The sequence below is a fragment of the Nuphar pumila genome, chromosome 7 (assembly GCF_984573655.1).
Source record: "Nuphar pumila chromosome 7, dmNupPumi1.hap1.1, whole genome shotgun sequence".
Lineage (NCBI taxonomy): Eukaryota > Viridiplantae > Streptophyta > Magnoliopsida > Nymphaeales > Nymphaeaceae > Nuphar > Nuphar pumila.
Window position 1 is genome coordinate 109,135,304 of NC_143255.1, and position 13,091 is coordinate 109,148,394.

A 13,091-nucleotide genomic window follows, 5' to 3' on the forward strand; every position below is an offset into this window, starting at 1 on the left:
CATAAGAAGTCAGGATCTTTCTGGACATCTAAATGACTTTGTTTCTGTTCCTTCATATCACAAGATGGCAAGACTGGGGAGGGTGACACTTCCGTTACTTTTGTCAGAAATCCAGAATATATATCCTGGATGAAGTGAGATCAAGCTTTGGTTGCCTACATCACTTCCACCCTGTCACAGGAGGTGCTTGTGGCAATCCTAGATGACTGCACAACTATGCAGTTATGGCATCGTCTTGTTTAGACGTATTCTCAAGTTTCTCAGGCTAGAGTTTTATTTTTAAAGAAAGAGTTTCAAATGTTGAGAAACGACTCCATGACTGTCATAGACTACTTAAACAAAATGAAAACTATTACAGATCAGTTGGCCATCGTGGGTTGCGCGGTTAGTGACAAAGATATGGTGCAACAAACTTTGAGCGGGCTGGGACCCGATTATCATATGATGGTTACTTCCTTGCTGTGTTTGTCAGACTTACCTACATTTGAAGATCTTCGTGCTAAGCTCTTATAATATGAGATGACTTTGAAAGGATTCTATTAAAATAATCACAATCCCATTGGAGCTCACGACGTTTTTGCCACAGGAGTTACCTATGGTCGAGGACGTGACAGGTATGAATCTCGAGAAAGGGGAGGTCAAGAGAGGAATGGACAAGGAGCTCGTGGAATATTACCTACTCCCAATATGCCTCCTAATCTGCCAAGGCAAAGGACAATACCTACCTGCTTTCTCTGCAACAAAAGGAGGCACATAAAAGCAAATTGCTGGTTTAACCCGCAAAATAGAGGAAAGCAATTAGAGACAAGAAAATGAACAAATACATTGAAGAATAGTGGAAAAGTCAAAGAACTGTTATTATCTGCCTTGGCTGAATTAAATATCAAACAGAATGATCAAGGCACTTGGTATGTTGATTCTGGTGCAACCACTCATGTCACTGGTGATGCTGGTAAGCTCCTAAATCTTGTTCCTTATGTTGGTAGAAACAATATAGTGACTGGAGATGGGTCTCACCACCATATTTCGCACATTGGAAATTCTGTAATTCCTATGTCCAACTCTTCTCTTACTCTTTCAAATGTCATTCATGCTCCTAGTATCAAGAAAAATATTGTTTTTGTCTCTAAGCTTGTAGATGACATTAATGCTTCAGTTGAGTTTACTCTTTTTTCTGTTTGTGTTAAGGACCTTCATACGAGGAAAACATTCGCTGAAGGAAAACGACAAGAGAATATGTATGTGTTCTAAGAGAATCCTTCCTCTTGTGTTTAGCCTGTTGATTCGATCTTGAAGCTCACATCATCTTGAGTTCCTCCTGATAGTGTTTTTAATCTTTCTGAATGTATTGAGCCAAATGTTTGGCATTGTCGTCTGGGTTATTGTAGTAGTCGTTTTATTGATAAGTTTGTTTCAAGTAGTCTTATTCCCAAGTCAAGTCTAAATTTAAGTGTCGACAATAAAAATTGTTCTAGTTGTTTTCAGTGTAAGAGTCATGTTCTTCATTTTCGTTCCATTAATAAAAGAGCTTCAAGACCATTTGAGATTATATGTTCTGATGTTTGGGGTCCGGCTCCAGTTCCTTCCATGTTTGGCACTAGATATTATCTCATCGTTGTTGATAGCTATTCTCGATATACATGGATCTTATTTATGAAAAATAAATTTGAAACCTTCAGGTTATTTCGAAACTTTCATTCATTTGTTCAAAATCAATTCTCTGAGAATATCATTTGTTTTCAATGTGATGGAGGAGGTGAATTCTATTCAAATGACTTTATTAGTTTCCTTCAGACAAATGTGATAAGTAGGCAGGTGTCTTGCCCTCATACACCTCAACAGAATGTGATTGTTGAACGGAAGCATCGCCATATTGTCGAGAGTGCAATGAACATGATGCATGATAGTAATCTTCCAGTTACCTTATGGACATCTTGGAAACAATCTATGTCATAAATCGATTGCTCATGAACATCTTGGAAAACAAATCACCCTATTTCTCTTTGCATAGTGTGCATCCAAATTATCATGATTTGCGTGTATTCGGGTGTGTATGTTATGTTCATATTGACAGTTCAATGTGGCACAAGTTTCAGGATAAGGCCTTAAAGTGTAGATTTGTTGGGTACGCTGATGATTACAAAGGCTACAAATGCTATGATTCCGTGAGCAAGCACATTAAAATATCCAGAAATATTGTGTTTGATGAATCAAATTTTGATCATAATGCTACCACTTTTCCTGAAATTGAAGTTTATCACCCTTGGTTGAACTCAGATCTCTTTTCTAGTATTGATGATGTTTGCTCTTCTGAATGTAATCAAAGCGATGAGGAAAACGTATTTACTGTTGAGCAACGAACTCAGGAAAGTGTGATTTCTGAGCCATTATCGGCCCCCGAAAGGTATAAAGGCATTGTTTACTCTCAACGTGAGAAGGAAATACCTCTCAGCTCTAATCAGGAGCAGAATTCTCCTTTTGTTTCCATTTAATCACCTGTTCACATAAGGTCTACTCGATCTCGACATCCAATTGATAGGTGGGTTAGTTATGAGAACTTCACGATGGATTTTCAACTCTTCTTAGCCTCTTGGGGCAAGGAAGATCAACCTACAACATTTTATCAAGCAATAAATTCTAAGAGATGGATTGAAGCTATGAACGAAGAAATGGAGGCTCTTCATGAATGTGACACTTGGGATATTGTTCTCAGACCATACAATCGAAATGTGATTGGGTCAAAGTGGGTGTATAAGATAAAGTATAAGCCAAATGGTACTATCGAGCAATACAAGGCTCGGTTGGTTGCCAAAGGCTTCACACATGAGCAAGGACAAGACTATGATGAGACTTTCAGTCCGGTCATGAAAATGGACACTATCCGCATCATACTATCATTGGCTGTTGATCACTAGTGGACTCTCAACCAACTGGATGTGTAAAATGTGTTTCTACATGGAACTCTGAAGGAGGAAGTATACATGGAGCAACCCACTGGGTATGCAGAAGGGAACTCTAAAGAATACGTGTGCAGGTTAAAGAGAGCTATATATGATCTGAAACAGGCATCTCGATCTTGGTTTGATAATTTTTCGCTTGAAGTAGAAAAATATAGCTTCATTCGGTCTCTTCTTGACCATTCTCTTTTCATATTCAAATGCAAAGATATAGTTATCCTGTTATTGATATATGTTGATGACATTATCATTACAGGTAACTCTACTGAACATATTGAAAAGGTTAAAGAACTTTTGAACCATAGATTTAAGATGAAGGATCTTGAACTGCGATACTTTCTTAGAGTAGAAGTTGATAGAACTTCTGAAGGCATGACACTTACTCAACATAAGTATACCGTTGATGTTCTTAGCAAGGCAGGTATGACAGACTGCAACCCTCTAAGCACACCCAATGTACTTCATCAGAAACTCAGTTCCCAAGATGGAGATTTGTATGAGGACCCTACAGGATATCGCAGGATTGTAGGAATGCTTCAATATCTTACCTTCACTCGGCCTGACATTGTCTATTCTGTCAATCATGTATCTCAGTTCATGCATGAACCACATATTGGGCATATGGAAGTTGTTAAACGCATTCTTCGATATTTGAAGGAAACTAATGGAGTTGGTCTTCTGTACAGAAAGCGTATGCATGGCCATCACATGCATGAACTTCTTACTTACACAAATGCAGATTGGGCATGAGATCCAGATGAACGTAGGTCAGTCTCAGGATACTGTGTTTTTATTGACCTAAATCTTGTCTCCTAAAGCAGTAGTCAAGCACAAAAGCTGAATATAGATCAATGGCAGCTGCTACAACCGAAGTAACATGGATCAGACACCTGTTGACGGAAGTAGGAGAATCGATTTCTAAAAGCGTTCTCTTGTGTGACAATCAAAGTGCTATCAATATGTCATTCAATCCTATCTACCACAGTCGTGCCAAGCATATTGAAATTGATCAACATTTTGTAAGACAGAAGGTCGAAGAAAAGGAAATTGAACCAGAATACGTTCGGACTATTGATCAAGTTGTTGACTTGTTTACAAAAGGACTTATCAAGGACAAATTTTGGATATTAAAAGGCAAGTTGTTCATGGTTCAAAACCATGTACAACTTGAGGGAGGGTGAAAAGACATCATCATTCACGATTGGGTCTGGATCTCAGGATCCAAACCCAATTTGTTTTATTTATTAAAACACATGCTCATTAATGGCATGTTGTAATTTTAGTATATTATATAATGGGTATTTTCGTACCCTAATCTCTGTACCTGTGCATACTTAATGTGAAGCAAAAACCGCAGACCCTATTGGGGTTTTCTTGTGCAGCCATCATAGTCTCTCTCTCCTCTCTCATCGTTTATCACAATACTTAATAGTATAGACTCATTTACAACCAACAATATCAGCCTCATGTGGAGGATCGACTAAGTCCCACGTTTTCTGAGAAAGAAGGGCATCCATTTCATCTTGCATGGCATTCGCCCATTCGGGGTCCAGAAGGGCTTGATGATAATTGAGAGGAACTGATGCAATGGATAATTCTAATACAAAATTCTTCATATTAAAACCAAATCTGGCCTTAGAGACAAACTGAGAAATAGGGTGTAGTGTACACTGCCTTTTTCCTTTCCGAAGAGCAATAGGTAAATGACCATCACCAATAGGCTCGTTAGTAGGGTCAGGAACACTCACCTCTGGAGAAGCTGATGGCGAAGGCATAGAGTTGGGTGGAGCTCGATGGGTGTACACCATAGGAGAATTTTTGTAGCGAGATGAAGTCGGACTTGGAACAAGAGGCTCAAGGCAGACAGACTCTAATGGAAAGTGAGGAACAGGAAGAAGAAGGGAATCACCTTGACTGACATGAAATCTTGAAGTACTAAAAAAATATGGGATAGACTCAAAAAAGGAAACATCCGCACTGACATACTCTCTCTGGGATATGGGATCATAACAATGATATCCTTTTTGGTGCTTGGGATACCCAACAAAACCACATTTTATAGATTGGGGTAACAATTTATCTCGGTTGAGACCGAGTTTATGAACAAAGCATATGCAACCAAACACCTTTGGGGCGATAGGGAAAAGAGGAGCTTCCGACCTAAGAATTTGAATGGGAATATGGTTTCCCACAAAAGATGAAGGCATACTGTTTATTAGGTATCTCGCAGTTAGAACCGCATCTCCCTAGTAAGATGCAAACATGTTAGACTGGATCATGAGACAACGAGCAACATTTAGAATTTGTCTATGTCTACGCTCCGCTACACCATTCTGTTGTGAGGTATGTGGACAAGTAGACTGAGATTGGATTCCAAGATTTTTGTAAAATTGTAACAATTTAGAAGATTTGAATTCAAGAGCATTGTCAGTGCGAACAACTTTGACACAAGAATTAAACTGATTTTTTATTTCAATAATCAAGGATTTGAGAATAATGGGGTTTCAACCTTATCTTTTAACAAGAATACCCAGGATAATTTGGAAAAATCATCTACAATGACTAAATAATAACAACACTTAGAACAACTAGAAATTCTACTTGGACCCAAACATCAACATGAAGAAGATCAAACAGATTTTGACTTGAAGGACTCTGACTGGACGGAAATGAATTCCTATGATACTTCCCATGCTTCACACAGCAGATTAGTGGACGACTAGATATGAGGAATAACTCTACGCAATTTAAGCAACGGGAGATGACTAAGACGATGATGCCAAAGTAGCAGATTAGAGGAGGACTCAACTGTTGAATGAACAGATCCAACTGTTTGATGTAGATAATAGACTCCACTTTCCTCATAGCCTTCACCAATCGTCTTTCCCGTCAGCAAGTCCTGAAAAGTGCAACAAGCAGGATCAAATATTACTCTACAATTCAATTCTTTTGCAACACGACTAACAGATAACAAATTTTGAGGGAATGAAGGGGCATGAAGAACATTTGATAACTGAAGAGTAGGGGAGATGGAGGTATTTCCCTGGCCAACAATGGGAGAGGAACTTCCATCGACAAAAACAACCTTTTTATGATTAGCAACACAATCCAAATTTGAATAATCACAGGCATTTCCACACAAATGTCTAGATGCCCCTGAATCAATAATCCACCTACTACCTTGGCAAACTAATTCATCACCTGCAGAGCATGCAATATCAACCACGGGGGAACTAGACGGAAGATGTGCCAACAAATCATCATACTCAGCACGAGTGAGTGTAACCGAATCACTAGGAGGAACAGTGGGAGACTCGGGTTTGGCCACTTGAGCTGTAGGAACAACTTTAGCTGAAGATGCGGGAGGTCGTCCATTCTTGTCAAAGCATCTATCTTCTAAATGCCTAAGTCTCCCGCAGTAGGTACACTGGTGCTTGTCTCGTCCTTCCGTGCCTCGATCACGTCCATGACCTCGAGAATTAGGAATAAATCCTCGGCCTCGACCATAGGAAACAGACAAAGCGGAGGTTTGTGATTCCGATTGAGATGAAGGGACATGGCAAGCTTGCTCAGTCAATTATATGCCTCAACAAGAGTGGGAACATCTGAGCCTATCAACATCTGAACTTTGACAACTGAGAATTCAGCTGACAAGCCAGTCAGGAACCGTGCGACCATGGTATGCTTTTGGTGTAGTTTTTGTTTGTCGAAACATAGTGGTCTATGAGCATTTAGTCTCTTAAAAGCTGCCTTCACGAAGGCATAGTACTGGGCTAGAGTTTGCTTTCCTTGCTGCAATTTATAGATCTCTTGTTCTACTTGAAGAATACGACTAATATTAGTTTCTTGAGAATAAGTATCTTGTAAATTATCCCATATTTGTTTTGTAAAGGTGTAATAAATAAGCCCGTCAGCTATGTGAGGTTGCACACTATTCATAATCCAAGACATGACAATATCATTGTCCTCTTCCCATGTAGCATACTTTTCAGTTTTGTCCTTAGGCTCATTTTCCAACAAAATATGTTTTTTATGATGCCCTGAAACAGACATCATGAACGTACGAGACCATCTAGCATAGTTAGTCTCATCCAACTTTAGAGATGATCCATATGACAATGGGTTTGCAAAGGCTTTATAATCAGCCACTGTTTCGGTCTTCATGTCTGACTTCTGCATTTCAGCCATGGAAATACAACCATACGTAACTACCAACTGCTGAAAACTCGGATCTGACGTGCACACCAACTACCAACTGAGAAACCGACTCTACCAGATTTTAATCACACTGATAAAATCTGATATACAGGGGATAAAAACTGTAATACGCTATTCAGATCCAAAACTTGAATATCTAACTTGAATTGGACTTTACCTGAACCATTCACCTTTTAAAAAAAATCTGCGACAAGATGCATACCACGCGCAAAAAAAAAATTGACAACCTGCATACCTCGGCTGCATCATGACGGAAATTGCGGGCCTCTTCGACATCCACACAACCATCATCAACCACCATTGACACGATCGGAGTATCCCTGCTCCTACGCACACATCCCTGCTATTACGCGCACAACGATTGTTGTAGTCGCTGTACACGACGCCACCCGATCTGCGTTCCTGCTGGAGAGGCTTCAGATCGCTGTTCACATTGGCACACAACGCCACCCAATCATGTTCCTACTGGAGAGGTTTCAGATTGCTGTACACGGCGATCGCTGTACACGCTGGCACATAGCGCCACCCGATCTGCGTTCCTGCTGGAGAGGCTTTAGATCGCTGTTCATGCTGTACACGACGCCACCCGATCCGCGTGTGGATCGATCAAGTCAGACGCCCAGAGCTACGTCCTGCTCTTATACCATGTTGCAGTCGGCTAGGGTTTTGAGAAAACCAGAGAGAGAGAGAGAGAGAGAGAGAGAGAGAGAGAGAGAGAGAGAGAGAGGAAAAATCGTTAAAGTCTCATTTAGGTCTAATCTCACTTAAATAAAGAGATTAGACAGAAAATAAAGCATGTACAATAATACCCTTTGCTATAATAAAAAATTACTAAACTACCCTTGATGCTATGATGACTGCTTCTCAACATATATCATTTTATATTTGCATGCTACGAAGTTACCATAAACCTTTCATCCAATCATCATAGTACTATCATACCGCACATGTCTGATAGTACCGCTACGATGAAAGAGGCATCAGTTTCTCAGAAAGAAATCCCAACTTTGTTTAGAAAAATTTTAATGTCCCGTACTCTAGGTCGGGGATATCCGAGTCAGTTTTGGATATCAACAAAAGATTGTACGTACCTCTTAGGGCTACGCTGAGTTGAGGGAAAGACTTGGTTGCAAATAAGCAATCGCCAGATATTCGTTTTTGCTTTTCGAAACAACGAATATTACAAACATAGGAATCTCGCATGAAATTCTCTTTTTCTTTAAAGACTTGGCGAGCATGCACAATTCTATGTTTTTAAATGCAAGCATAATGCAAGGTAGGCAAGGGTACACAAAACTGCGTACCTTACAAAGCTATATATATGCATATATAATGCATATATATCAAAACATAAGCTTGTGCACATTACAGTGCGACGACAATGTAAATGACATAAAGCAAGACTCGATGTGCGAAATCACACGTCGAGCTAAATAAACTGCGTAAACGATGCACGGTGTACGCAACCATACATTGGCTAAATAAATTATGTAAGCAGTGCACGATGTACGAAACCGTACATCGGCCAAATAAATTGCATAAGCAGTAGCATCTGCACATAACAACACAGCGGCAAAGTAAATGACATAAAGTTAGACTCGATGTGCGAAACCATACATCGAGCTAAATAAACTGCATAAGCCATGCACGATCTACGAAATTGTACATCGGCTAAATAAATTGTGTAAGTAGTACACGATATACGAAATCGTACATCGGCTAAGTAAATTGCGCAAGACGTAGCCTATGCACGTAACAACGTGGCGGCAAAGTAAATGACAACTTTTAAATGGATAAGAATACACAAAACTACGTCCTTGAGTTGTACGTATACATATATGTTAGAAGTGTTCTGCCATTGTCCTTGTATGCAACTTTCTCTTACCTCAGAGATTGTCGAACTCGCGAGCGATTCCGAGTGTAGGTTTTCAAGGGCTCGTACCTTTGTGTACGTGTCACTTTCGTTGCGCCGATAGAGTGCGCTAAAAGGTATTTTATCGTGTTGCGAAAGGAACGATGAAACCTTTTTAAATTATTGAAATAAGCGATGTTTGTGTCACAGGGGTCGAACTCGAACTTGGTTCGAACCGACCGGCTGAAGCAGGCTCATGCCAAGGGTGAACCGAGCTAGGCTTAGTGCTAGCCGGGCTCAGCTCGGTTGCGTTCGACCAGCAGAAGGCGGGGATCGAGCTGGGCTCGGTAACGATCGAGCTCAACTCGATCGAGCCTACCCAACATGACCATGGCTGGGCAGGCTACAACCTAGATAGGGTAAAAAGAAAAAGGAGAGGGGGCAGGAGGGCCGACACCCTCTAAAAAGAAAAAGGAGAGGGGGCAGGAGGGTTGGCACCCTCTTGCTGGCCACCGATGAGAGAGCAGGAGGGCCGACACCCTCCTACTGCTGTCAAAAGAGAGACGAGAGAGGGCAGGTGAGCCATCCCACCTACCTGCGGTAAAAGGAGTGGGAGAGGGCAGGAAGGCCAACACCCTCCTACTGTTGTCAAACAAGAGACGAGAGAGGGCAGCAGGGTTGGCCCTCCTGCCGTGCCTTAACAGGGAGGCGAACGAGAAGGAGGGGGGAGGCGCCCCTCCTCTATCGACTTAATAAAGGGACGAAAGAGAAGAGGGCAGGAGAGGGCTACACCCCTGCCTGCTAACAGAGGAAAAGAGGGAGCAGGGAGGGGCAGCGCCCCTCCTCTGTTGTGTTAACAGGAGGCAACGTCGCCTCTGCCCTCTAAAAGAGGGAAGAAGAGGGAGCAGGGAGGGACGATGCCCCTCCTCTGCTGTGTTAACAGGGAGGCAGGAGGGGCATCACCCCTGCCTGCTAAAAGAGGGAGGGCAGGAGGGCGTTGTCCTCCCTCCTGCCGGCGTCTAGCAGAGAGAAAAGGGAAGGGGGAGAGAGAGAGAGAGATGAAGTTGCGTACCTGAGGGAGGCGGCGCCTCCGGCGAAGCTCCAGCGTGAGGAGGGGCCCCGACGAAGGGGAGCCCGGTGAGAGGGGGAAGAAAGTGAGAGACGAGAGGGGGGTTTCGTCAGGGGATGAGGGTTGTGCAGAGAGAGAGAGGGGGATCTCGGCGGGTGGTCGGGGGGGGGGGGGGGGGGGGAGAGAGAGGAAGAGGGAGGGTTGCGCAGGGGAGCTCGGGTCCTCGAGGACCTTTTAAAAAGAAACCCCCCTGTGGGGGTTTAAATAGAGACACGAGGGGTGGCGGGGGGTCTTCGTCGACCTAGATCCGGTCGGATCCAACCTGGATCCGGTCAAATCCAAAACTATATTATTTATTTATTGATTGATTTTGAAAAACACGAGTGTTAAGGATAAGCTTGATATGCCTTCTAAGAGCTACTTTTTGTTATGCTTGAGAATGGTTTTATCCATAATATTTTTTGGCCCTCAAAAGTAACCTTATGTTGTCTTTTATCTCTAATTTGTTCTATATAAATTATTGATGTTCTGTGTAGGTACACATTAGACATACAAGTGTACAATGTGCTTTTTTGGATCAAATTTCCTGGAAATTTTTCTTTAGTCTATTTCTTTGTCTCCTTTTTTTTTTAATATTGAGCCTTTGATGTTTATGAACTCCAATCAAGTTCTGTTGCAATAGTTTAGTTCTTCTCTGAACCAGGTGATGTTGCTTGTGCTCATTTCTCCAGTATCTTATGATTCCATGTTATTTCTACTGATTTTCTCATTATCATCTTGCAGATAATCGACTTTCCATTTTCACTGTACAAAACCTTTGTAATTGAGGCTCGCCATGGCTTTAATAAAGTTTGTCTCCTTTCTATATATCTTTACTTCATGTATAGTAGTTTTCTACCACTTTTCGTCTTCTTGTAACTCTTTACATCAAGTATTCTAGAGGCAATAGGAATCTTCATCTTTACTTTGTCAGCCCTTGTTAAGGTTTCTAACTGAAATTTCACTTCTTTCTTTTGCAGCAAACAATATGGTTGTTCTTCAGGGACATGTTCAAGGGAATGTGTTTATCAATTGTACTTGGTCCACCTATTGTGGCTGCAATAATTGTAATAGTGCAGGTATTATCAATGAAAAGTTTACATTTTACATTGCTTGCTTAGCATGCTCTGGTAAAGTATGAATCTTTATTATCTTAATTGTTACAATATTTTGAGATTTCTTTCTCCTAATTTTGATGTATGGATTTAGTATATTTCAAGTAAATTGGAGAGTGTGTTTTGTGTGTTTTCCTAATGAAAACACTAACTTTGCTTGTTTATGTGTCAGAAAGGGGGCCCATACTTGGCAATATATCTTTGGGCGTTTGTGTTTGTGCTGTCTCTTTTGATGATGACCCTGTATCCTATCCTGATAGCGCCATTGTTCAATAAGTTCACCATTGTGAGTGTTTTTCTCTACTTCTATTAGAACTCAATTTCATGTTTATGTATCTTTGGTAGTTCCATGGAATCACTGGTGCTTAAAACATTTGTTACCATTCTTTTTGTAGGCTTCTTATTGTTTCAAGGGTGTAGAAATCTGTCTAGTATTGATTTTTCCTCACATGCTTACTTATTTATCTTGTTTCATCTTTTCACCAAAAGCTTCCTGAAGGAGAATTGCGTGAGAGGATTGAGGAACTGGCTTCTTCACTGAAGTTCCCTCTAAAGAAACTGTTCGTAGTTGATGGATCCACAAGATCAAGCCATAGTAATGTGAGCATAGGTTTTGTATTCTTCTTATATTTTTATTTTTATCTCAATATTACTTTTTTGTAGATTCACTCTTCTGGTTAGTGCACATGTAGAGTCAATCTGATTCTTGAGGTGTTATCAGAATTTGATCCATCCTTAGTTTTGGAAGATGCTTTTATTCTTGCACGTGCGCGGTTACCAATGAGTCCATACTCTTGTATTCTATACTTTATTTATTTTTTCACTAGTTTCTACAGTCTTCAATATTAAACATTTTGTCAAACCTTTTCCACACCATTCTCTACATTAAAGATTTTTTGCAAAATGTTGAGTATGATATCAGCCTGCATATTATATATCTTTAGTACAAAGATGAGATTGGGAAGCAGAATATGCCGAGTACTATATTATAAAAATGACAAATGATAGACAACTTAGAGCGGCTTGTTGCAAATGGTACATGTCAGTAAAATACTAAAATGGTTCATGTAAGCTTAATAGACATTTGCTGGACATTTTGAAAGAGGCCCTAATGTTGCCTTTTTCACCCTTTATTACTGGTGGCTGTCTCCAGATTGTTTTTCATAAGTATATCCTGTATCAAATTGAACCATTTAAACTAGCTTCTGTTCATATATATTACCACCTGTATTCTTATGGATTGAGTATTCCCTGACACATGCACTGTATTTGGTCTTAATATTCATGTTGCATTGAAATATTTCTTTTTTTCATTTATTGGCATTTCATTTATTGGCAGGCATATATGTATGGCTTTTTCAATAACAAGAGAATCGTTCTTTATGATACATTGATTCAACAGGTATGGTGGTTCCTAAGAATTTCTAGTATCTTTTGTTCATATTTTTCAGGATCTCTAATTGAGTACACAGATTATGTGCTGTTTGGTTCTATCGAATATGAGCAGTGAAAAATTGAAGTGGTTGGCTATGGCTATGACTGGTTGTGTATTGACTCTTTATCTTTTCCATGTTAAACTTTATGAAGCATCAAACTTTTTGTTTTTTTGTTGAAGGGTCGTGATTCAGCAACAGGAACATACAGGTCTTGAAATCTTGGGAGATACAAGGCCATGAATCTAAAACATGGAGTGAACATAAAATATGGATGATATGGGAGTATCTGATTGTTGAATTTGTGCTTCTATTTTTTAATGCCAGGTTGACTTGGTGGCTAGTTGATTACAAAATAGAGAATGTATAGGGCATATTTAGCTTCAATTCGCAGGCTCCACTCACAAG

At 40.4% G+C, this 13,091-nt stretch overlaps 1 protein-coding gene across 1 annotated transcript in view; it reads left to right on the plus strand.

Annotated features, from left to right (window-relative positions):
* Positions 1–13,091, plus strand: part of LOC149832869 (CAAX prenyl protease 1 homolog) — a 32,453-nt gene that overhangs the window by 9,592 nt on the left and 9,770 nt on the right. Inside the window, exons 5-9 of the mRNA XM_090014751.1 lie at positions 10,880–10,945; positions 11,116–11,214; positions 11,423–11,536; positions 11,740–11,850; positions 12,590–12,652. Coding sequence (XP_089870877.1) covers positions 10,880–10,945; positions 11,116–11,214; positions 11,423–11,536; positions 11,740–11,850; positions 12,590–12,652 — 453 coding nt within the window. The remainder of the gene's footprint in view (positions 1–10,879; positions 10,946–11,115; positions 11,215–11,422; positions 11,537–11,739; positions 11,851–12,589; positions 12,653–13,091) is intronic.